This window comes from Fukomys damarensis, unplaced genomic scaffold (genome assembly GCF_012274545.1).
Source record: "Fukomys damarensis isolate Sample0158 unplaced genomic scaffold, DMR_v1.0_HiC HiC_scaffold_3, whole genome shotgun sequence".
NCBI lineage: Eukaryota > Metazoa > Chordata > Mammalia > Rodentia > Bathyergidae > Fukomys > Fukomys damarensis.
Window position 1 is genome coordinate 9,809,976 of NW_022900915.1, and position 26,990 is coordinate 9,836,965.

General features: G+C 40.3%; 1 protein-coding gene across 7 annotated transcripts in view; it reads right to left on the reverse strand.

Annotated features, from left to right (window-relative positions):
• Positions 1 to 9,780: 9,780 nt before the first annotated feature.
• The window catches only part of Fbxo38 (F-box protein 38), a 53,822-nt gene continuing 36,612 nt past the window's right edge, over positions 9,781 to 26,990 (reverse strand). For 5 of the 7 annotated variants that reach the window (XM_010627090.2, XM_010627094.2, XM_033766758.1 and 2 more), the window contains 9 exons: positions 26,250 to 26,429; positions 23,967 to 24,701; positions 18,872 to 18,972; positions 18,584 to 18,686; positions 14,547 to 14,713; positions 13,321 to 13,466; positions 12,615 to 12,718; positions 11,239 to 11,352; positions 9,781 to 10,572 (listed from right to left, as the gene is read on the reverse strand). In XM_010627090.2, the coding sequence (XP_010625392.1) occupies positions 10,394 to 10,572; positions 11,239 to 11,352; positions 12,615 to 12,718; positions 13,321 to 13,466; positions 14,547 to 14,713; positions 18,584 to 18,686; positions 18,872 to 18,972; positions 23,967 to 24,701; positions 26,250 to 26,429 (1,829 nt within the window). In that variant the 3' untranslated portion in view covers positions 9,781 to 10,393. The remainder of the gene's footprint in view (positions 10,573 to 11,238; positions 11,353 to 12,614; positions 12,719 to 13,320; positions 13,467 to 14,546; positions 14,714 to 18,583; positions 18,687 to 18,871; positions 18,973 to 23,966; positions 24,702 to 26,249; positions 26,430 to 26,990) is intronic. The other 2 variants (XM_010627096.2, XM_010627095.2) reach the window with 2 other exon arrangements.

The window sequence follows — 26,990 nt, forward strand, 5'->3', positions numbered from 1 at the left end:
GCTTGGGGCCCTATTTTTTTTTTTTTTTGTGGGAGACTGTGCTGTGCATTATGCAATGTTTAGCCACATCTCTGGTCTCTACTCCCAGAAGCCAGCAGCACTGCTCTGTCAGTGACAACCAGAAATGGCCCTTGGAGAAAAAGATGCTCCTTGTTGAGAACCACTGTTCTGGTCATAGGCAGGAACAGTGGTTGTGTGAAAACCAGTTAAGTACCTGGTGATGGCATCAGATGGACAGGGTCTGAGGCATTCTTATTCACGATTACTGATGTCCCCTTGGCCACGTTACTAACCCTGACCACACATCGGTTTTTCCACCTGTAAAATGAAAATAATGCTATCTCATGGAGCTATTATTGTCAGCATTAAACCCTTAGTCAGATTAGTACAAACCAACTGATTAATACAAATCAGTAATAAGTTATTGTAATTGAAAGCAAAGCTTCAAAGTGAGCCATGACAGGTCGCTAATTGATTTGTTGACGTGTAATGCCAAATAACACAGGGGTGAATTGTGCCTGTCTCTGATTGGCTTGACATTGGCCTCTGAAGAGTGAGTGGTGATCATGCCCTAAACATTACAGAAATTTCATACAAATGCCTGCCAGTTGCTGACATAAGGGTGACTGCTGATGGTACACACCTACAAGGGATAGGGAGTTAAAGAGAATTCACACACGAAGTGCAGCTGGACAGCTGTGTGGCACTGCAAAACAAAAAATAAACACTTGTCGAGTAGTCAGTTTGCTTGATTTACCTAATTGATTTACTGTTGCAAATAGCACCACACAGAATCAAAGTAATAAATACAGGTATATTATATTTTGGCTACTGAATGGTGTTTTCATCTCAGACAGCACTTTCATGTTGCTGAATGCCAGTGCTGGTAGAGGGGACTTGGCTTAACCAGGTACAGCTTCAGTTTTTGAGTAGCATCGAGTCCAGGCTTGGCTGGGAAGATAGAAATCTAGGTCCTGTCACTTAATCTCTGTGCAACCCTAAGGTTGTTCCCTTCGGTGCTCAGTTTCCTCGTCTTTAACACATGTAATCCAGGTGAGTTCTTTGGTCTTTCCACTCTGAAATCCCAGCAGATTCCACTTCCACCTCAGCACACCTCAGAAGGAAGTTCGGAGTAGAGGGAGTGGTCTCCTTGGTGCCTGCAGAATTTTGATGCCTTCTTTCCTTCCTCCCTAGGTACACAGTTCTGCACAGTGGACATCACCAGGAACTGGAGAAACTACCCATACACAATGACGCAGAGTCCCTCGAATCATGCTTCTGATGGAGGAAGTGGCTCGCCACCTTAGCCATCCATTCCCATTCAAGTTTGCATGAACAGGACCTCCTGGCACCACTCCTGGCACTACCACCAGTGAGGCATGAGGCACTTGGCCAGAGGGCCTCGCGAAGGTACATGGAGGACAGAGTTGGGCTGGACATGAGGTCGGAACATCAAGGATCTCACAGTCGTGGAGGAACTTCAGGCATCTTCAGATCCAGCCTCGCACCCTAAGTGGGAGTAGCACTTTTCATCGCATCCCTGAAAGTTAGTCAATCTCTGCTTGCATTCCCCAAAAGACAGGAGCTCACCACCTTCAAATGCACACCCTCCTATTGTCAGGAGATTTGAATCATAAGGCTGTTTTGTTCTTTGCTGGAACCCTAATCTGTGCTGCTGTAGCTTCCAGCTGGGGCCAAGTGTTGGCTCCCTTCCTCCTTAGAACCCTCTAGTATTCAAGGACAGTGATCTGTCACCATCTCCCTCTCTCATTCTTCTCTGGAAACTAAAACTCTCCACTTTCCTCTCTGTTCTGGGCATCTTTCTCTGGGTGTGCTCTCTTCATGAATGAGGATGACATCAATGCCAAGAAACAACTGAAGTCCTGCAAAAGGAAACATCAAGATTCTTGGTTAATAGCTATGAGCACTTTTCTTTCTTCTTTTCCTTTTCCCCTCTTGAGGATGGATTTTGGAGATTCTGCCTAGGTTTTAGTTTTAGTTGCCATTTACAGCCGTGTGTGTGTGTGTGTGTGTGTGTGTGTGTGTGTGTGTGAAGCTGTGATCTTCTTCTTAGTAGCCTGCTGTTAGGAGGATCATTTGGAATGAATATTGCTGCCCTTCCCTCCCTTTCCTGGGGAAGGACCCTTTCCTGCGAATGTTGATCGGGAATGATCTTACAATGGGGAGTTTGGGATGGAAACTGAGTTGCTGCGATGGGATGCCTGAGGGGGGCATTCTGAGCTTGTACTGAGCAGCACTAACATGACACACAGTGCTGTCTTCTGCTTTTGGCAAAGACGTAACCACAGACTTTCTTTTTGGAGAAATGTCGTTGGCCCCTCTTCATATATCTCATTCTCTCTGATCTCCTAAGAAGACGCTTCCCTTTCAACATCAAAGCTATCGTCCCCCAAGTTCATTTATTTTGTGCCAATTATCCTCCACAGTTGAGGCTCTGGGAGCATTTTTTCTTTTCTGACAAAAATTCAACCGCAAAGATGGCTTGCTGGCTTGCAGCTAGAAGATGAGTGATAAAGACAGAGGGCCGGAAGTTCAAGCCTCACCAGCTGTCCTTCTCCTTTTGCTTAGCCTTTCGCTCCTTGTTCTTCCTCAGTGATCTCAGTTGCCTCCTTAATCCCCATTCCACCCATGAGGTCGGGGCCATCCTCTGCCTTTGTCCTCAGATGTGGTGTGAAGGGACCATTGCGTCCCAAGGAGAATGGGGGTGAGCTAGTGTCTTCTGTGAGTGCCTAAAGTCCCGTGTCTAGGGACATCTCACTGTCTCGGGCACACTGAGGCTGGCTTGTCACACTGACAGAACCCTGTTCTGAGGACTATTACCGCTGCTCAGAGGTTACTCCCTTTCTTCACTGTTTCATGGAGGAGACAGAGAATAAGGCCTTTGAGGTCCAGTGTTCTCCACATGCTCTCTGAAATGTGGTCTCTGCTCTCCTCCAAACGTATAGTGCTCCTTAGGGCAGGACTACGGCAGAGATAAAAACCAGGGTACAGTCAGGAGGAATGTACTTAGTGCTCTGACACAGCTGGAAGACTTTGCTTAGTGCCCCACATGGATGGGCTGTACTTAGTTCAGGTATGCTCCACACATGCATATGGACAGTAGAGTTTCATCCTGTGAAATGCTTCTCTTCCTGGGAGTTTAGCAAGCATACCTTTTTCTGTAACATTTTATTTCTCAGTGGCAAATCTCCCATACTGAATGGCAATTTGGATTCAATAGAGATCCAAAGATTAAAACAGAGGCGAGAAAATGAAACCTCACCCTCTCCCAGGACTCCTCCTGACTTGGTGGGTGTGCTTCTGGGAACTGGTCATGGTCAGTGTCTGCAGAGGTCACAGAAGCATTGAACTAGAGGAGGACAGCAACCGCACAAATAGTAACATTCTTCACTGTCAAGAGAGTGGTCTCTGTGGAAGAGAGCTTCATAAGCATGCTTTGCTGTCTCTGTACTAGGACTGGAATGACAGTGTGATAAACCAAATACCCTCACTGGAGAGTCACAGGACAGGATCAGATTTGTGCTGTGTGTGCAGCTGCTAACCTGGTATCCGTTACTATCTTCCCCAAACCCAATCTGTGTACGGAAGACTTGGAAGAGACTTGCAGCTTTCCAAGGTGGGAAGAAACCTATACCTTGTCCTCTTACTAAGAAGATTCTTCTCTTCAACACCAAGCTGGTAGTTTCAAGAAGAGTTGTTCTGGGGCCGAGTGGGGCGTGAGCCCAGCAGCATCTGCAAATCGCCTCGGCAATAGTTGGAGCGATGGATGAAGCCAGACTGCGTCCATACCTAGTAAGAAAGGAGGGTCACTATGCTTCTCCGCCACCTGCTCCAGCCCAAGACTGTTCAGCCCTGAGACTCCCATTTCAACCCTCACCGTTAGCAGCTAGGAAGCAAGAGAAATACACCCACTCCTCCCATGGACACCCAAGGATGTGTTTGTAAAAAGCCTTTCTTTCTAGAATTTTACCAACTCGCCAACATCTTCATGCTGTTATCTTGCTCTGTCCTGAAGCAAATTACTATCTAGCTGGGGAATGGGGGTGGGCACGAGGGTGGGGGAGGAGGGGACCCAGGAGTGAGTTAACTAAGTTGTTTTTAATATTGTCAAGTGAGAACAAAATAATAATGTTTTCTTGGTGCTGTGTTGTCTGCCCATTTATCTCTTCGGTACTATAGTTCTCTTTGGTGAGAGATCCAAGTTACTTTTCTCTTTTTCTCTATTACTCTGCTTCAACACGGTATAAATCTTTCTTGTAACACCCACGGAGGAGGAAAACAAGGACTCCATGATTTATCTCTTTCCACCAAAATTCACGCCCTCTCCTACCACTGAGCTATTTGGTTTGAATTGAAATAATTTAGGGAAGGATTAGAAGGCCTGGGTATGAGACAGCGTGTTGTGTTGGGCCTTAACCAGCAAATTTGCTTCATTTGTTTCATTTACAAGAAAAGGGAGCATCACTGAGCTGGTGGAGGCATTCACTGTGAGTATTCCAGTCGGGGTCACCATTAGTTTTGCCAAATATGTGCTCTGCCTATAGGGTTAGTTACTTAATAGTTTTATTTAAGTCGACACAAGTTTTCATTCAACACAAATTTTAGAAGGAAACATCATCTTGTTGTCCAAAATAGAAAATCAACTTTATTTACCCTAAGTAGCAAGCAGCCACAGAGCTAAAGAAGAACAAAACAAGGCTATAAAGTTCTAACTCAGCACTTGGCTTCTGTGGAATGTCAGAAACCGTTAGAGGCACCTGCCACCCCTGTAGGGCTCTGTAGCTAATTGGAGGAGTTTAAAGGAATTTTATAGGAGAAATAAACTTTAGAAATCCACGGGATTTAACTGCAAGCAGCATTTTACACTTCTGGAAACAGAGAGAGAAGGAAAGTCGGACTGCTTAAATTTTGAACTACTGCAATAGTCAACCTGATTATACATCCCCTTCCTTTTACTTGTTCTTTTAGCTCTTCCCAGGATGTATCTTAGTTAATAATGATATAGCAACAATAGAGGAAGCTAACATTCAATGAGCTTCTTTCTGCTAGGTATTGTGGTTAGGTGATGTCTGTAGGTGGATTATCTCATTTAATTCCACAGTCAGTCTCATAAAATCCTCTGATTATAAGATAGGTATCAAAATGACCGCCCACCTCACAGATGAGCAAACTGCTCAGCTAAGACATCTGGTGACTGGCTCAAGGTGAGAGACCTGAGAAGTGTGAGTTTAGAATGCAAGACTAGCTGATTCTGAAGACCTAGTCTTTAACATGCCCAGTGGTATTCAGTATAGGGATTCTTTACTTAATGTTTACACATGGATCCTCTGCTAGGAGAAGAGCACACATTATCTTTCCTCATCTTGCCCCGGTATTGTCCAGATGTTTTCCCTTCCACATCTATGTGGGACCTGGAGAACTACAGGCACTCCTGTTGCATTCTGAACTCCGCCACTCTCTTGCTGTCTTGCCTTCTTTTCTTAGCTTCATCCAACAAATAATGAAGGCCTTCAGATTGATGCTCGATCAGCAAGAAAGACCCTTGGTTGGTACTGATTTTGCTCAGTCTTTCTTGTATTCAACAACCTGAGTTAGTGAATAAGCAGCAACAGACTCTGAGAACCAGATGTGTGCGCTGGAAAGCACAGGCCCACCGTGTTCCATCACAGAAGGCTGCTCATACCAGGGGCAGCCCCACGAGAAGACACTGTGACCTCTTGGTGTTTCTCGGTGGGAATGCTCTTTGGATCTGATGTCAATGGTCCCAGTAAGTTTGGAGTTAACCCTGTAGGAACTTTAGTTTCTCTACACTTTCACAAGATCTCTGAGGGATTTCAGGGAAAGCTATTTGTCCAAGGACATAGAGCTTCCTTGATTGGGCAGAAGGCAGGAGAGAAAAAAAAATTCAGTCCCTCCATTCTTATTTTTTTTTCTTCTTTGTACCGGGGATTGAACCCTGGACCTTGCACTTGCAAGGCAGGTGGCAGAACCACTGAGCTAAATCCCCAGCCCCAGTCCCTCCATTCTAAAGAAAGTGCTTTCATCTTCCTCTTCTTTAAACTTATTTTTAAATATACAAATTATACATTTTAGGCTACATGAATTACAGTTTACACAAATCATATGCGTATGCAAACCATTCCCAGTATAACTTCCAATTACATAAATACAGCAAGATATCCTGAGGCTAACTCAGTCCTTTTCCCTTTCCCAGATTTCTGGGAATTAATCTTCCCACTTGACTTATGGTTCAAGAATGTTTTTCTAGGCATTATGTATAAATGTACATGCAAAAACATATGGCCTTGTTTTATTCTTACATATCAATGATGCTGTATATAATCTGGAGTTTGCCTTTTCAAATTACCTACACACCATTCCCCACCAACATAAATCATTCTCTTTAGTTACACTGTAGGCATGGCATACTACAAATATTGTACAGTTTGCAATTTTTAAATTTTATTATTATGTTTTAATATTCTAGCTGCATCTTGTGTCTGTGGGGCAGCTGAAGCCTGACAGAAAACCACGAGCATCCATTTTCCTGGGAAGGCGCTAGCCATGTGAAATGAAGGTCAGCTCTCTGGAGTGGTTTTAAGTTTCAGGGGCAGCAGCTCTGACCTGGCAACTCCCCTCTTGAGGCAGGTTCACTCTTACTGGGCCTTACTTACCCTCTTCCCACTCTGAGATAGACGGTCCCCAAGTTTGAGGCTTTGAAGTCAGACTGATGACATCCTGTTTCCACTCATTTCTGGATGGACGCTTTTCACTGCTAAACCCTAGTTTGCTCCACAGTAGAGGTGGGGGGTACACTGGTCACACATGCCTGAAAGCCTAACTCTGAGGAGCTACAGAAAGCACTTTCACAAGAGTTAGCTTTCATACCATTAGTACTGCCTTTTCATGGCCTCACAATTCTCTCTGCTTCCTACTATCCAGGCTGGGATTTGATCTAAGGGACAAATTATGGAAAGATTAGTGCAAAAAAATCCCCTGCCTTTTAAAATAAGAATCAGAGAAGAAATACTCTGAGGTATGATAAAAATGTAAGGTGAATATTTAAATTTTTAAAATTACAGTAAAACACACATTACCATTAATTTTCCTCAAAAAGTCCCCTTTGCTTTGAACACCCACCTTACCATGCTTGCCACTTCCTGAAGCCGCTCTGGACATTCTCTATTGTCTTATGAGGTGCAATGAAAAATCTGGTGAATCCTGCTGTCCAGCGCCATCCAGCAGAAAGGCGGGCTCGTGAGAACATCAGTGTGTCCTCATCCACTTGACTCACTGCCTCTGGCGCTGTGTGACTTCTGGCTCCTTCCCAAAGTCAAGATGACCGGGAAAGGTAAACTATTGTATTCAGGATATGGCAGCTCCCACAGCAGGGCATCCCTGAGAGAGGACTTTCAGAACTGCTTCAGAACAAGGCAAGAAGGGTGGGGCAAGTGGGTTCAAAGTGCAGAATCTAGAGGGGGCTGAAGGGCAGGGCATCTTTTACTGTAACACTTTTAAAAATACATAAACATCTAGTGTATTTCCCATTCACACCTTGAACCTTCACTTAGCACTGCATTGTCCAATTTACTCTAGCTTGTTGTCATACTAGTTGTTACCATGTTTAGATGAAGAAACTGAGGCTCTTGGTCACCCACGGATTGTATGACACCAGAATCTGAACCCAAGTCTTTGATTCCTCCTATGAAGCTGGTCCAACAGTGGTGACAGTTGTAATTCAAGACAAGCATTAGTCCTACACCGAGCAGCATGGTATACAAGATTGTGAGATTGTGTTAGTGATGCTAATGCAGTCATGAATTAGCTATGAAATATTTCTCCAGGCCTTTTAACACATGGTAAACCTGTGGCCTAACTGAACGGACAGATAGGTCAACAAAGTTCCCTAATGCAGGTATGGGCCAACTGTGCCCTGGGGGCCAGATGTGGTACGTATGTTCAGCCTTCAGGATGGTTTCTGCTTTAAAATATCTGGGGAAAAAGTCAAGAGAAATATTTTGTGATGTGCAAAAATTATGTGGCATTCAAATTTATGTTCATAAATAAAATTTTACCCTTAACATTGCTGCTCATTAATCTACATGGTCTATGGTTTTCACAGTACGGTAGGTGTCCTAGAGAGAAGTTGTGGCCCATTCAGCACAAAATACTACCTGGCCCTATATTGCTGAGTTTGCTGAGCCGTGCTATACAGCAATCACTACTCATCCATCCATTCCATACACATTTACCAGATTATACTTTAAGTTTTGAATGTTGTGCACAAGGAAAACACCTCAAAATGAGGTAAGAAGATACTTGCTGCCCTCTTGGATACCCATGACTTTGCTGAGGATGATTTTGAAGATATTCTGAAATGAGATGTGCCATCATCATGAACAAGCTAGTTCATAAGGAATACAAAAATCACAAGATCAGCTGGGGATTTAGCTCAGTGGTTGCCACCTGCCTTGAAAGCTCAAGGTCCTGAGTGCAACCCCCAGGACAAAAACAAAAACAAAACAATAAAAAACAAAACAAAACAAAAAAAAACTTACAAGGTCAGATAATGCAGGCATCAAAAAATGCCTACAATAGTGGGCATTCAAGCTTTGTTTTTAGAGTTGTCCAGTGTTGGCATGTTTACAAGGATTTTAGTGCTTCCCCTTGTAGTTATAGTTTAGGTTAGAAGTTAAAACGGATAAGTCAAGAATTAAATTAAAAAGCAGCGGCCTCTTGTGGCTGACAGAAGCATTGTTTAGATAACTGTGATTACAATGAAAAAAACAAGGGTTAGATTGGGCTTTTGCTGAGGTTGGGGATTTCAAATGAAGTCTCTGGGTTATCTTGTATATTCTGCCTTCTACTAGTTATAACCTTAATTGTGGAACCCACTCTTCTAAGCAGAAGAGAAGTTAGCTGAGTTAAAAACAATGTAGTAAGTTATCAACTGACTCATACCTCCTAATGCAATAGGAAAAAATTTTAAAACTTTGGAAAAGACTTTTGAAGATACTGATTATCATTCAAAATACTTTAATGGGGCCCAGGGATTTATCTCAGTGGTCCCATGCCAGCCTTGCAAGCACAAGGTCCCAAGTTGAAAACAAACAAAACCCACTCTGGTGTTAGGGAAGCACGGTGACACCCTTGCATTTCTACCATTAACAGAGGCAGTGTAGTAGGAATCAGATTCTTGTCCTACCCATCACACAGAAACCAGTATGGGCAGTTTTTCCTTCTGGGTTTCAATTAATTCCCCATAAATGAAAGGTTTGACCAGATACTGAAGGACCTGTGCACCTTATATAGATAGCAGCTCCTTAGGTCCATTTGGAAAGCTTTTATAAAATTTTCCTGAAGACCTTCAGTTTAATTTGCCAAGGTCCCCCAGTTTCCAAGTGGCAAGGCCATGACAAATGCAGATGTTGCTCTAAAGCTTTTGCTATTGACATGAGGTAGTAACAGAGCACACACCATTATCACATCAAGGCTATCAGAGACCGCATATTTTGGGAAATTCTGCTGATCTGTGTTCTGTCACACAGTTTTAGGAGTCCAACATCTTACAGCCACAGAATTTTAGAGACCAGAAATTGTACACTAGAAACTTACAGAGACATCACCATCCACTGTATCGCTTTTCTGTGCAATATTTGCTACAGTTCTTAAAAAGGATTTAGATCCAAGGCAAGAAAAAAATTTTTAATAAACTTTTATTTGTATATTCAAGGTAAAGTGTATACACAATTGAATGTGGAAATAAATAACTACAAATGCTCTGGAAACTTCCATTTCCCCCTCTAATTCATGAAGTCTTATTTAAAGAAACATGGTAACTATAATAACAAGAAAAAAAAAAGGAACTACATTCTTTGTACAGAAACATATAGCCTTTTCTGACTATACAGTTTAGTTGTTATTTTTTAACAATAACAAAAAAGGTACACAAAACACAAACTTCATCAGATTTACTCAAACAGCTCTGCTCGAGAAGAAAAAGGCACAGGTTTAAGGGGGTGATGGTATTTATGAGGAATACAGTAAATGGGTCTCAGTCCAAAAACGACACTGCATGAACTAAGGAAAAATGGAACAAAATGAACTCTTTCAAATTATATGACTTCATTATTGAGATTTTTAAATTAAATTGTATAAACATATGATATAAAGTTTGTACTTCAGGAAGTGTCTTTGCATATTTTGTTTATGTACAAATCTTTGTATACAATTTCAACGTTCCTTATACATTTCTTATATTCCAAGCTGAGCCGGGGCCTCCCAATGCCACGCCCCCAGGCCCTGTGGAGTATTCCAGAAGCTGAAGGAGCCCAGCTGCTTTCTGCTGGACCTGGAGAGGGGCAGGGACCAATCAAATGTAGTCATCTTCAACTGGCTCCCCATTGACATCACAGTAGTGGATGAAAATTGCCACTACTCGCTGAAACACACCCTTCTTCATCTGACGCATCTCTGAGATTTCCTCTCCTATCGTTTCCATACAGATATCTGCAGACAGCTGTCCTTTTCTTCGAGGAGCATAGATGGTACCTTGGAAACGAGAAGGAGAAGGGGAGATGCGTGTGATAACTGAGTCAACTGGAAGCCAATCAGATAAGCTAGTTCACAAAATATTCCTGCACCTTTTCCTTTTCACATAATGTAGCTGCTGCATCAATAGCTCATGGAACGAGTCCCCTCACTTTATAGTTTTATACCATGTTTGCTCGCTGAGACAGCAGATGTGATTAGAACCCCGGGTAAAAATGATACGGCAGAGGGGAAGGTCACACACATGCAGTTCATAGACTTCATTTCCTTGTACAAGTTCTATACAAAAGGAGAGTAATCTGTACAACTGGAACAATTCTCACACAATATTGCTGATAAATTCTGAATTCTTCAGTAAAAAGTACAAGATTATAAATATTTAGGTGACTGGCTTGGGGTGCAGCTCAGAGGTAGAATGAGTAAGGCCGGAGTTCAATCCCCAGCACCAATTAAAAAGAGAAAAAAAGGTAGTAAAAAAGGACTAGGAAAAGGTGTTTGAAGAAATCCTTCCCGGCATATATCCCCAGTACAAACCCAGAGCTTCTGTTGGGGGTGGGTGTGTGGAAACCATTTAAAAGTTGCAGTGCTCTGAATTCTCAAAGTATTAATAATTAACATAGCAGGATATACTCAAGCCAGAGAAAAGTCAAGTTGGTTCATAATTACTTTCTTCATCATCTTCAAAATCATATCGGGCGAAGCTATTGGGCTCTGCTGCCCGTAGTGACCTCAGCCAAGGGAAGTCAGAAATCATGGAATATGGAGCTCCATCAACGACACCTAAAACAAGAAGACGGATCTAATTAAGTCCCCATGGATGGAGGTGCTGAGAGTGCCGTCTCTGCGGTACTTTCTGAACAGAACATAAAATGTAAAGCAGAAATTGAGCCAGGTACCTGCGAGTCATTTCCAAATCTTAAACCATAGCAATTTTCAATTTTCATCTACTTCTGATTACAACAGCACCTTGGTTTATGAACTTAGTTCTTTCTATGATTATGGTTGCAAACCAAATTGGACAAGAACCGAATCAAATTCAATGGTTAGGTTTAATGTTGACCTTTTGGTACCAAAGTATTCGAAGGATGAAAAAGAGTCAAATGGGCGGAGCAATGTATCTGGTCCTGGTTTCTTTGCTTTTTTAAAAATTAAGTTTATTGGTACATTTTAGGTGTACAATGCGATGACACTCATCACTGGCGATTTGTAGCTTTACAGGATATATCTTCGTCCATATTTTTTGTCCTATTGTCCTACCCTTCCTTCAACCCCTCCACCCATCATCCCTCTTTACAAAGACTTTGTTTCCATTTTTCCCTTTCCTTTCCTCTACCCCTTCCACATCCCCTTTGGACCTTTTCTTCCTATTCTACATTCTGATACTCAATTACACTTTCACACCAGAGAAACTAGTTGATATTTACTCACATGTGTCCTCTTTATTTAAGAGTATGGCTCAATGTGCATCCATTTAGCTATAAATGTCTCTAGTTTCTCATTTTTTATGGCAGAGTAGTACTCCATTTGATATATAAAAAAATCACATCTTCTTTATCCAGTTACTTACCAGATGATGGGGAACTGGGCCGCTTCCAAGTTTTAGCTATTACAAACTGTGCTGCTATAGCATGGGGGTGCATATATCACTGTGGTATGATTCTTTTCGGAAGATACCCAGCAGGGGAACAGCTGGGTCAAATGGGACCTCTCATCCTAGTCTTCTGAGGCATCTCCATACTGATTTCCACAGTGTCTACACTGTCTACACTCCCACTAACAGTGGAGCAGCGTTCTCTCCCCACAGCCCCACCAGCACTTGTTACTGGTTGATTTCTTGATAGCAGCCATTCCTTCTGGGGTGAGGTGGAATCTCGGTCTTGTTTTCCTTTGTATCTCTTGGATACCTGGTCCCCGCTTCGTACAGGTATTCACATTACTAATGTATTTCGATGAATTCTAAGACTCCCAATCATACTTTCCCTAAGATATGTCTCTCCATCCAGCTCATAGCGATTAGCTTCCCAACAATGGTAAATACGCACCCTCTAAAGTATAGATATCTCTCCCCCAGGGGTACTTAGGATACTTCTTTAAGTCGTCTTCACTTCGAGTGGCTTCAGGGAAGAATTCATACTTAATGAGCTCTCTATAGGCAAGAAGGAAAATGAAATTGCAAAACGGAGAACATTAGGGAATGGGAGACAATGGAACTGTCAAGACTGTTTCACCCAGATTTTATAAAGCATTTCAGAAGAAATGCTAAATCTAATGCCCCTATTTACTCAAAATAGAGATGTGTCTAGTCAGGACAAAGTTTCTTTACTATCTTCAAAATAGTATCAGTCAAAAAAAAGCCATTCTCAAAGCAGATGCCTTGTGTATAGAGGGTGCCTAATACAACGCTCATGTAAGAAAGGCATAGTTCAGTTCTTTGATGATGTAAAACATCATAGTCTTACGATCTTTAACTTGATCTCTCTAAATCCACAACTTAGTACATGCACAGTCTGTTCTCGGTCTCTCTAGTTTGGAAATGAAAAGCTACATATATACCGGTGTGCTTTTCAGTTCTAAGTTATTTCCTTCAGGGTTTTCTACATGCTAATTTTTCCATATGTTAATTCAAGCATGCTAAAAAAGCTCAAATGGGACATTTAAGACAAGAGGTAACAGGGATTTGCTTCTGGGAGCCCCCATTACATGAAATGACTGAAAAGACCTTTTTCAGAGGGCCACGTAGTTACTCACTGATTGATGTTTGCTATCGTGTCCATCCAGCTGCGAATGCGCACCTTATTTCGCACATTGGGAGGGTTACTAAATTCATGGATGATACAGATGTGGTAGGGGTACGGACCACTAAACAGTTTCTGCTCCAAAGTTAGTGTGTCCACCTGGGGGAGACATCATAAAGAGGTCTTTGGAAAGGAAAGGAAGTCTTACAAACCTATCTTCTACACCTTGAAGGATCTTTCCCAAGGCCCTTCACTTTTGGTATCTTTGACTGATCTCAAAATGGAACAGTCATATTCCATCCCGAACAGCTTACCATGTTGGGTTAAGACTCACCCAGTAAGCCAGAGAACCCTGATTCAGGCAACTGATGTCAATCAATTCAGAACCCACTTCTGAGGATTACAGGCTCCAGTGCTGCCCACTACGGAAGTGTGAATGTACTGAGCAGATCTCCTATTCAAACGGGATCACTGCCCATTTTTAAGGACAGAGCATAGCTCTTGCCTCTTTGTAGCCTTGGCTGGCACTGCTTTCTCCTTGTGGAACACTATTCCATATGTGTAGTTATAAAACTTCTACTCTGTCATCTCAGGGGCTTGCTTGTTTATGTCCTTTGTGGGAAGGCAATCTTTTTGAGGGGAGGACAATGTTCTAGGTTTTTTAGAACAGAGCAAATTTTGAGCACTGTGACTCTAAAGAATTTGTTGAACTGACCCTTTGGGGGCCTAGCTCACACAATGACTCCAAGATTTATTCAGTACTTCCTCTAAACTCTCTTCTGGAATCAAGCATAGTTTCCTATCTAAAGTTTGACAATAATAATGATGTAATATTATATTATGCTATCTATAACTTTAGGTGTATTAGTTTATTCTAATTTTACATATGAAGAAATTAGGACATAATGTTAAGAAATCTGCTGTAGGTCAGAAAGGCAGAATATGAATCAGGTAGTTTGATACCCGAGTCTTTGCTTTTAGCCACAGGTAATTTTTAATAAATATAAAAACACCTTGAACAACTCCTGTCAAATAACTTGCTAAAAACTTTAAACATCTAGTAGAGAAACATTAAAAAAGAAAATTGGCAAGGAAGTCTAGCTTGGTTAAAAGAACTACGTGCGTAGATCAAAAGGAATCACTCATATGGACTGAACAATGAATACATGCCTAGTCTAAAAGGCTGAAGACTAAGTCAACAGATGTGTGTGCATCATCAGAAAGGGCAGAGCTTGTTACCTGCTGCATGGGGCGAAGGTAGATGATGCGGTTTCTCTCAGGAGGCATCCTCAGTATCTGGTCGAGTACCTGATCCATATTCAGCTTCTTGCACTGTGCATAGTCAAAGCGGTTTACAATTGGTGCATTTTCTACTTTTAAATGTTTCAGTACTCTGCACCTGGTAGCTAAGAGTAAGAACAGTAAACTCTATAAATAATTTATATGGAAGAGCAACCTATAACCCATTTGAAAGCACCTTTGGAGGACTAGCTCAACTTTTAATAGCACAAAATACTGCAATGGTACATAACTTTAACACAGGTCAAATATTACCACCGAATACAAATAACAATGAACAAAGAAATTTGAAAATGTGTTTAATCATGAGAGAAGGGATACTGAGTTATCTTTTCCTTAAATTAGGTGACAGAAAATGACTCAAACAGGAATTATTTAGGAAATATTTATTGGATGGAATAACTATTAAGCTATGCAGCTTTAGGGATAATGATCATATAAGTCCAGATAACACATAGAATATCTTATATTCACTTATAGGACAAGAGCAAAGTTGATTTTCATTCTTATTACATATTTTAAAAAACTGAAAAAAAAAATAAAGGCCCAGAAATATTTGAATATTCTAGTCTGAAACAGTATAGTGTAATATATTAGCCACTAGCCACCTGGAACAATTTAAATTTCAATGTAATGAAATATAACAAAATCAACATTAATCACAGTTCAAATATTTAATAGTCACAGTCACATGAGGCTAATGGTCACCATGTAGAACAGTCAGATATAGAATACTTCCATCACTGCAGAAAGTTATACTGGAAATGCTGATCCAATACATAATTGTACAGTCTTCCTGTTTAACATACCAAACATAGGATCATAGAGTGAAGAATTAGGATATAACAAATGCATTTAACTGCACTGGAAAAATATTACCTTCTTCTCACTTTCCTCTCTTTCACGCCCACCCGCTTCTCTCCCTTTTGCTAAAGGTGAAACCCAAGGGCTCCCACATGCTAGGTAGGAGAGGGCTCTAGGGTTCTTCAACCAGCCTAGCCCTGCATCCTTTTTGAAAGCACAAATTTCAACCTCACCCAACTCAAGACAGAGGCTTAAACGGAAGAGATTATGAAACCAAAAGGTTAATTTGCCTGACCTTAGCATCTCATAAAGACAACATCTGTAAGTCTTTGACTTACAGGTACCTTCTGAAGCACTCTACACTGTAACTAACCTTGATATTTAAATACTGAACCAGGTTCTTACTTGTTAGGCTCATTTTCGCCTCTGTGACATGTGACAGGAAAGAAAATTAGTACTGAAAACAGGAAAGAAAAAAAGGAGAGGACTGAATGGGGATAAGGATTAATGATTCTCTGCTACAAAAGCAGACACGGTTAAGGTCACTGCTAACCTCATCTGCCATTACCCCAGTTAGTGTCTAGAGACTTGGCCACCTTTGGCCCTGTCTCATGATGAGCTAAACAGTTTGGTTTAAAGGGGAGACAGCCAGGACTGGGGCCATGAACCCACTACCAGGATGGAGGAGACATGGGGAGACTTAGCACACTAAGTGCAGAGGTGAAAATAAATCCGATTCATTCTCATTTTTTTTACTCCAAAAGCAATGAGGTGCCAACCTAGAAAGTCTGAAGGATGAGTTTTAGATACTCAGAGTCAGAGAATGAAGTTCTAGAGATCAGTTACAAAGAGAAACCTGCTGTATGACCTCTGAGCTTCGGAAGAGCCCATGTTTTGTTTCAGGAAGAAACTCTAATGTTTTAGGACCAAAGACCTCATTGGTTGGGCTGAAGAAAAGCACTGCCCCTTTAGCGGCACAGGGTCTTGGAGAATTTATGGGTGAGCCAGTGTATGAGTCTCAGTGTCATCTATCCTTCCAGGGCTTCTCCTACTTGACAAAATGTTTGGTAAGCACCACTTAACATATTCCTGCCAGCTTGAACCACTGGTGGTACAAACAGATCTAATCACCTCTATCGGTCTTTTTACACTAGTAAAGTTAATAAAAAGTCTAGAAATGAACTGAATCTTGTCTCTTAAATTTGAATAATTAATGTTCAAATACAAATAATAGTAATATTACTAATAGTAATATTAGTAATAAATACAAATAATAGTAATTAGCAATATTCATACCAATTAAAATTATTACAATAGTCAACAAATTTATTTAGTTAAATTAAAAGAAATTTATACTTGTGAATTATTTTAAAAACAGTTGATTTGTACAGAGTACACAAAATGTCATGATGTTCTTGGCTTTTTTTTGTGGCCACAGCACCATGCATTTTTGCAGATAATTTTCAATTAACATTATCTACATTGCTTGTGTGTTTCTTGTCAATTCTAAATAAGCTCCTATAAAGTGAATATTTTTTTTTTGAGTAAATTTTGTGCCTATAGCATCCCTCCATAGGTTAATAATTCTCTAAATTTTACTTTTTATTTATTTATTTATTTTTTTGGTACCAGGGATCAAACTTGGGTCCTTGTATTTGCCAGGCAGCCGCTGGAACCACTGAGCTAAATCCCTGGCCCAATTCTCTAAATTTTAACATGGAAATCTTATAAATACTCCTTTGCTGGTGTATATAATATGCATTTACAACCGATGTGCCACAAACTGGCTGTATTAGTTATTTTATAACATTTTAATGTTTTCCTTATACAATGATACCTAGTCTGCTAAATCATGGCCTTTCTTTGAATTATTGTAGTCAAAGACCCCTGAGAAGTGGCATGAGCAGCCCAAAGGGTCCAAGAATTCAAGTAAGAGCCATCCAGCAGCAATACATGAAGTACAGCTCCGCCATGAAAATGTTAATGAGACTTGTTTACTATCAGGGTCATGGGAAATGCTTCAATATTTTTGCAATACTAATACAATAGAAATTAACCTTCAGCAGGCATTTAGTAGAGGTCAGACCTTGTGTGTTTGTGTACAGAGTCTGCCAACAAAAATGGACATGCACTTTGGCTGTTTGCCATACTCGTAAACGTCTGGAAGCCAATGGCCACCACACTTTGAGCACCTCTTGTAATTGTAGAGGCCAAAGGTAACTTGTGCTCATCTCATGATGTCTCAGTAAATTTAGTATTAAAATATTTATACAAGTTTTTTTTTCCTGATGTATACATTTTTGGGGACAGATTCTGTATATAGACAAAGACATCAATCACTGCATTTAATTTTCACTGATATTTTATGGATTAAGCATAAGTATGTACACTGAAATATATAACTTGTTCAAGTTGAAGAATAAGTCAGATTCATAATTTTATGTGGATGAGTATCAAAAATCTAATTTTGAGTTAAAAAAATAAAATGAACTTTGAATGGACATACATACCTAAACTTATAAAAGCTCACACAAAATAATACCCTATACTTGATAGAGACAGGTATCTAAGTAATGGCAGGAAAGATATATTAGCAAGATACATCAGTACCGCAGGAGGGAGCCAAAGGCATCTGCAGTGAGACTGAAAATGGGCCTGGACTAATGATAATGTGCCATGTATTAAGATTAAGGGTATGATTGATCATCTCACTGAAAACAAAGCTGTTAAGCACCCCTCAAAAAATATACACAAAACATGTTCAAATCTCAAATGGCAGTGCCAGGATTCAATCTGAGGTCTATCTGACTCCAGAGCCGGCCTGGTCTGCTCATCCACCCTGTGAGTTCAGGGAGCAATTATCTCTTGGAGGAGAGACTATTTACAAAATTAACCCATTTTGGCACATGGACCCTTACTATGGAGTAATTATGTGAAAACTGTAGAACAGGACAGAGTTAAAGATCATCAGCACAGTGTTTTAACAGAACACATACACAGTAATGTTACTGCTGGACTTCTTCATCCTTTTTTTTTTTGGTACCGGGGATCAAACCCAGGACTTTGGGCTTGTGAGGCAGACAGTGGAACCACTGAGCTAAATGCCCAACCCTGACTTCTTCATTCTTTAGTTATTAATGATGGTCTTGTACAAAATGGGCCCAAGTACATACCATGTACGAACATCATCTTGGGACAGTCTTTCAGCACTAGATCTGTGATTCCACAATTGGTCATAGTGACGCCAACAAGATTTTTGGATTTTAATATAAGAACCTATAAGGAGAAAAATTTTGAAGTTTTATGTAATGTACCTCATTTTTTAAGAAGCTTAAATGTTTACACTGGTACAACTGAGAAGTGGCTATTATCATTTCTTTTCTCTGGGATAAAGAAACTATAAAAAGAGAAACCAGCTTCTTTGCACTGCTCAAGAACAGAAAAGTGACTTTTTTTTTTACCTGTACGTGGTCATCCTCGATCACAGGATCACTGGTACTGGTGGACTTATCTGCCGTCCGTTTCCTTTTCATGGCATGACGTGGCTTTGTTTTGGCAACCTCTAGAAAAGGCAAAAAAGTCCACATTTCAACTTTGCTTTATTTTCTTTACTTACATATGTATTCAATCACATCTGTATAAAGTCCAAGGCAACTCCTAAATCTCAATTTGGGTCCCAAAGAAATAACAGATGGAATCAATGTTTCTAATGGTCAGTTCCAACAGGCTCACCCTCTCCCACCTCAAACCTAACATCCCTTCCCACTCTCGGGCCATTCTAACAATGAAGGCATCATTTCCAATGTTTAGTCTCTGAGCCACCCCATCTCGAGTACTGCTAGTAGATTAAAACTGTGACTTTCCTGCTTAAAAAAAAACAAAAAATTAACGAGTATGTTTCAATGCCTCACACTGAGGAGATATGCTTTCACTCCACCTGATCTTAATTTTACTCCTCACACATGGCCAATGATTCTCAATAATGATTCACATTAATCACTCTAGCTCAGATTACGTTTTCTGATTTCACCCTTTGAAATACTACCACTCTTGACTGGTCAAACACAACTGTGAATTTGTTTTTGACAGTCATTGTGGACCTCCAAACATTATATACTGTTCTATAGTTCCCTGTATATTTGTTTTATCTCCAAATTTAAACTAGAAGTTCCTTAAAGGCAACCACATGGTCTGTACTTCACCTTTGTTTCAACTTTAGCTACTAACAATGACATAATAAAGTGTACATTTTTTGACTGATTTGTCACTCAACGTATGCAGAACGAATGCATGCATTATGGGCACATAAACAAAATAACATATTTACTGAGCACTTACTGTGTGTCAGGCACTGTCCTAAAGGCTTTACTTTTATTAATGCGTACAATCCTTGTAACAGTCCTCCAAGATATTTACTATTCTCCATATTTTTCTGAAGAGCTATGAAAACTGAGCCATGGAAAGGTAAAATAGCTTTCCAAGATGTTAAGTGGCAAGCAGGAGTCAAATCCAGGCAATCTGGCACAAGTTACCATGCTAACAAAACTGAAATCTTATTTCCTGTAATGCCCTAACCCATTTACAAGCACTATATTAAAAACGTGATAATGTAATCATAAACAGCCTGTGATTTTATTTAAAAACAAATTCTAAATTCACTTCTAAGAGCAAGCACATATATGCTGATTAAAGTCATTTTTAAAATTTATAATACTTAACCATCCTGTATTTGAATGAAATGTGATTGACCTTTATGAACTAAATTTCCATCATACTGTTCTCTCTGCTAGATTACAAATATTCCTCTTTATAATTTTGTAACCTCAAACCAAAGATCACAAACAAATATAAGGAAAGAAGGGATAAGTACTGTTAATTTCCCAAGTTTAGGATTAGATAAAATCTAGAGGTCTAGTTCAGATAAAATTTTATACTCCAGAATCCTTTCCCCACCATTTGAAATCTTTTGTGAAATTCCACTACATAAAACATATTGTGTCTGGGCATGGTGGCACATGCCTGTAATCCCAGCACTCGGGAGGCTGAGGCAGGAGGATCACTGTGAGTTCAAGACCAGACTGAGCTACATAGTGAGTTCCAGGTCAATCTCAACTATATAGTGAGACTCTATCTCAAAAACAAAAACAAACAAACAAAAAACCAAACATATTGCTGAGGGCCGGGGATTTAGCTCAGTGGTTCCACCGCCTGCCTCACAAGCACAAGGTCCCAAGCTCAATCCCCAGTACAAAACAAAAAACAAACAAACAAACAAAGTAACAAAAAAAAACCCATATGACTGCTTTGATTGAAGGCAAAAACAAAGTTCTACAACAAACATCAAACTTCTCCCAAGGATCCTGAAAATCAAGCAAAATACCAGATTCTTAAAAAAAAAAAAACAAAAAAAACAACGAGTGCCTTCTTCTACAGTATCCCGAAGGAATCTCACACCAAGTCTCTCATGACAAAGGACCTTCTAAGGTCACACATTTCACAGAACTGCAAAAATTCACACACCTGCTACAACCTCCTTATAGAAGTCCTGTTCCCTCTCTCACTACAAAAATGAAACCAAAAAAACAGGTCTGTTTCCAGTACCCCAAGACAGTGCTTCAATACAGGGCTTCTATTCATATTCTCCTTTTATAATTTTCAAACCTCTCACCTTCCTGATTAAATGCTCAGAATACTGTGTCCAAAGTTAAAGTTTCCCACTTTCCAGAGTGCCCAAATTAGAGATTTGTTTTCTACAAAATGAAAGTCACTTTTCCTATAAAGTCACCTTTTATTAGTAGATGACTTTGAAAAATTATGGCTTCCCACTGAACAAGAAAGAGTTTGTTGGTTACTATTCTTTGATGCTCTCCTCTCCATCTAGGGACAACTGATTTCTAGTGATTCAATGTATCTTCTTGCATCATCATTATCTCATATGATGGTTTCTACACTTACTAAATTCACAATTATTCACTGAGCTTCATAATGTATGTGATGGGGCCTACAAGCTGGGCATATACAGGAAGACACTGCCTTGGCCTTATGATGCTGTCCATTGAAAAGACAAGACAATAAAACCCCAAATTACAGCATAGTGTGGTTCACATTAGTGTCAAAGAGGCTACAGAAACAAGGATAGCAGACCAACCTAGTCTTGAGGTGTTAGGGAAAGTTATTATTTATGAGAACTAATTAATTCTGAATCCTACTCTGTGACAATCAAATCAAATTTTCGATATTTACTTTTAAACTATTATACAGCATAGATTAAAAAAACAATTTACAGAAGTTTATTCTCAAATTAGGAAATCACATACAAAAATAATTACATTAACTTCTAACATGGCTGTAATACTCTACAAGGCAAAAAAATAAAAACACCAAACAACTCAAATGTTAATTTTGAACTGATTACAAAAATCCCTAACAATCAATTTCTTCCTGTATTAGTTGGTTTTTCCCTCCTTAAACTTTCAAAGCAGAATGGCTTTGATATAAAGAAAACACAAGTTAAAAATAATTTATAAGCCACTCAAATGAGTTGCTCTCCTCAGAAGAGACCTGATAATATTAAAATCAGTACTTTCATCTTTCCCCAGAAAACTGTTATTGAAAAACTGTTATTGTATTATATTTTAAAAACAGTGTAAAAAATTTATTCACTAAGCTACACTGCTGACATTAGAAATCTCAAAGTAAAAACAAAAATAAGGCAATAAATACAACAGTAAAAAGTTCTACATACATGAGGTTTACTTTCCTTTTCAACCCAAGGATTAGTCAACGTGAGAAAAAGTTCTAGTTGTGAAATAGGACAGAATAAAATGATAAAGGGGTGAGCAGTACACAAAGCAAAGAATAAAAACATCAGGACACCAATAGTTAATACGAAGGATCTATATTAAAAACAAAACGAGCAGAGTATGGTGGGACAAGCCTGCATCCCCATGCCTTTGAAGGGCTGAGACACAGGATTTACAAGTTTGAGCCCAGCCTGGACAGTTTAGTGACTTGAGAGAACTTGTTGCAAAATAAAATAAAAACAAAACAAAACGAAAAAACTGTAAATCTTTACCAAGAGAAATAAGACACAAATTTCCTAAAGAGGAGGACTCAGTGCTATGAAAATGACACTCTTCTTCAGCTATCAATATAATGCAATTCCAAACTGAATTAAAGAAACTAAATTGGGGCCGGGGATTTAGCTCAGTGGTTCTGACACCTGCCTCGCAAACGTAAGGGCTGGAGTTTGATCCCTAGTACCAAAAACAAAACAAAACAAACAAAAAAACCCCAAAGATTAAAGAAGTAAAATAAAATAAATGAATAAAACAATGAAGAAGACGTAAACATTTATCCTGATCAACTATAGGGAATGAATGCCTTTTGGCTTAAAAAAAGAAAAAAAATATAGATCTTACTTTATAAATATGAAAAAGCAAGCAACTAGGGGTCTTTTTTCACTGGTTAAAGGGAAAAGTTTTAGTTTAAGTAGATGAAAAAGTTCAGATGGTTATGACAGTTGTATGACAATGTGAATGTACCTAATATCACAGAACTGTACAGCTCAAAATGATAAATTTATGTTCTATACACATTTTATCACAACGTAAATTTACAAATGGCATCATGTAACATTTAAGCTTCAAGCTAGGAAGAATATTTTCACCAGAACTAATGTTTGCAAAGTGTCTATGTTTAGGTTACTACGATGATTATTATATAATCAAGGAGTCAGTTATCTTATGAAAGTTGTTTTCATTAGTGTGATTCTACAGGATTCACTCAACTCTACTTAGTGCATAAAAAACAGCACTGACTGTTCTGGGGTTGATTTAAACTTTCTAAAATTGATGGATACTTGGAGAGAATTAAAATCCACTATTATTCACTGACAAGGGGGCTTAAAGTCAGAAATAGAACAGAATCATGGTAAGAAATGTAATTACTCTCACTCGACCAGTGCCTTGGCATGCATATTGTAAGTATTAATCAAGTATTATAGATGCATATATATATTTTTTAAACTGTATCTTCACCCAAATAACTCGCAGTGAAAAACTACTTACCTGCTTATATCTTGGTAAACCTAACTGGAAACAAAAACTAGAATTTAGAAAAATATTACTTGGCACTGCAGAGGCAACCATAAAAATACCCAGGAAGCTGCACTGAGCTTGGTATTTCCCAGCCCTGGACACTTTAGGTCCTTACCTTCCGGCTAGGGCTTAAGACTTTCCTAAGCATGGGGGGAGAGCTCGTCCACTGGTGCTTAGCCATCAGAATTAGTATTGTATTTAGGGTCACTACACACAGTTACATTTTTCTTAAACGCTGAACTATTTCAGTTATTGGGGTTGAATGTTTTAAAACCTGGTTTACACCCCCACCCACCAAAACATTCCAGAAAATTAGTTCAAAATCTGTGTAATCTGCAGAACCCCACACCAGAATGTAATTTGCCCATCTGGCTTCTGTAAGAAAACTCATGAACAAGCTCATGCCTTTCTCCAGCCCTACCCTGCAGTTGCTCATCCTGGGAGAGCATGGCCATACCTGACTCAGATACCAGCGGTACATGGGACAGTCTGCTCCTGGCCCTGGTTAGGGGCCTCCGAGGGTAGTCTTCATTAGACTGCACGTCACAACTCTCAGGCTGGGAGCTCCCCCTCCTGTCCTCACCTGTAGCCCCAGAGCCACTCCCATTAGTCCTCTCATCATGTGCTGGGCCTGAAGACCCCCCTTGTGGCAGAGTCCTAAAGGAAAAGGCGGATCTCGTACCATCCGGGCCATTCACAACACAGGCTCGGCTGGTTGAAGGTCGTTCCTCATCAGAACACCTGCTAGTTCTCCTTTGGGATTCCCGGGACCTGTGACAGCGGCATCTGGGGCAGACAGAACTCTCTGCATCTCCCTCTTCCATGGCCTCGGGGTCCTCTGACCCACCGGGGGAGCAGACACACTGCCTGGACACATCCACTTCTGGAGGGCTAGGCTCGGAAGAGCTACCGCAGTTCACCGTCCTTCCAAAGTCGGGGCTTTGAGAAGCAGTGCCCTGTGAGCTGGAGTTTCCCACCGTGCTGGCCGTGGCGCTGCTGCAGCTGGGATAAACATCCTTGCTTTTTTTCTTTTCAGGAATATCCCTAGCTGCTTTCATATCGGCTTTGATCTGCTCACTGGTGACCTGACAGCCTTTCTCACAGCTGCTTTCCTCCAGGGGAAACTGCTTCGATTGGCCCATCTGATGGGAGTTGTACCTCTTTCGAAGTGGAGTCTTGCCTTTTCCACCTACTGCTCACAGAAAGGAAAAGAAAAGATTTCAGTACAAATTCTGGACAAAAGGCAAGGGTAAATTTGGAATAGAAACAATGTAAACTGATTTTACTCGAGTGTAACTACGATCGTATCACAATTCTCTATGGGACCTTAGTGCCTACCTGGTTTACACTCCTCAGCTCAAGCTTTGAAGGCTCACCATGATTCCAAAGTAACTTTCTGCTAAATCCCATCTATTTACATTCTATACCCCAACCCCAACTTTTCTTCAAAAGCACCCCTGCTTCACTGTGTCTGGGCCTCTGCTGATCTCTTCCGCACACCCACCCCAGAGCCTCGTAGCATGCGCTCGTGATACTGCTACCCACCATCTGACCTGATTTTTCATGGAGACCTGAGGTTCTATAGAGAGAAACCCTGGCTTGTACAGCTCTATACCCCTCACAGTACCTGGGGCACAGTAAGGCTCACTGAATTCAGAAAGGAATCATTCGGAAAGGCTCTGATTGGCCAGCAGAGACAGTAGTTGTTAAATATGGAAAATGAACCTTTCAGACAACATTTGGTCACATTATTTTTCCTAAATTTTAGTTTCCATCAAAGCTCTTTTCAACCAGTTTTAGTCATTTGAATTTCTAAAAGCAACAAGCTAAAAACTGAATCATCAGTCAGTAATTAGTAAATTATTCCAAGTAAATAGCTGAGTTTTCTGTACACAGAAGTTTATGTGTATATATGCATGCGCGCGTGTGTGTGCGTATATGTGTGTGTGTGTGTGTGTGTGTGTGTGTGTGTGTGTGTGTGCGCGTATGTGTGTGTGTGTGTGTGTGTGTGTGTGTTTGTGTGTGTGTGTGTGTGTGTGTGTGTGTGTGTGTGTGTGTGTGTGTGTGTGTTCAGGACAGTGCTGAATATATAATGAACATTCGAGCACATTAAGGAGTAAGGAAGGTACATAGGGAAAACTGAGGGGACTATGTTTAAAAACAAAATCATCCTTTGCTAAAAGCAGGAAGCACATGGATCTGAGAAACAAAAGAGAGTCCTAGGAAGAAGTATAAACCTGAAGGAGGGTTACAGGTTACAGTTTTTAGTGAGGCAAATAGCCCAAACTGTTGTCTGCATTAAAGGGTGGCAAGGGGGTATACAAATGTATTTTAGAACTCCCTCAAGCACTAAACTTGCCACCAGTGTTTACTAAGTACAAGTGGACAGAGTGCTAGCTGGGAAGTGGCTATTTCCTCACCAGTATGGGTGATTCAGGATCCCTGACATGTGGCACAAGCCTCTCACTAATCCCTGAGGTCACAGCTACCTAAAACCTCCAGGGTGGGATTTGCGATTCTTTCTGCTCCTCTACCCCAAGCCCTTGGCCCACTTTTCTGTTGTGCTGCACTTGCCCAGGTTCCCCTCTTCCCTGAGCTACTGCCTTCTTGCTGCCTACTGCATTTTATAGGGATATTTAACTGTCCCACAAGCTGAAGAAGGGGCGCTTTACAAAGGCCAAGTGTTTCAGTCCTGACAGTGGCTCTCATTAACAGGGCAGAGTAAGACAGCATCTCTCACCTGACGATTCCCTGGACTGCCCTGACTCTCCGGTTTTGGATTCACGCTCAGAGTAACGCCGAGCACCACTCCTAGGAATCCAGACTTCTTGGAGTTCTAGACTGTCTTCCTCATCATCACTCTCTGAATCATGAACAGTAATTGGGGTTGGTTTTACTACACGCTGAAGACCACTGGGTCCTAAAATAAAAAAGCACAGGCCGAACAGTTATTCTCTGCCCAAGAAAAGCCCTCACACAAAGTACTATTTCCAGAGATCTGGGGTGACAGAGATGATTTCGGCTCAGTGTAGCCTCCTTTCTCTGTCTCTTTCATGGAATACACCCCGGATATGAAATTGTTAAATCATTTTAAATCTAAAGCATTGTGTCAATGTTAAATGTATGATCGATGTGCCAGCCAACTTTATACACTGCTGAGGGTAAATTAAAGTAGATCATATGGCATTCCTCCTCAAAGATCTTCACTTTTCCAAAAGTATTAAACAACCCTAAAAATAATCAAAATAAGAATCATAATACTGTAAAAAAGCAGGTAACATATATTCCTAATATTATACATATATGAGCCAAAGAAAAGCAAATGAAGATAATCCTCATAAATGTACAGGATTGCTGAGCAATTTTCTTGCATTCTTTAACTGACGGTAGGTCTATCTGGAAGGTTAGATACAAGTTACATATTAGTTATTTGAGGATATATATATATATATATATATATATATATATATATATATTTACA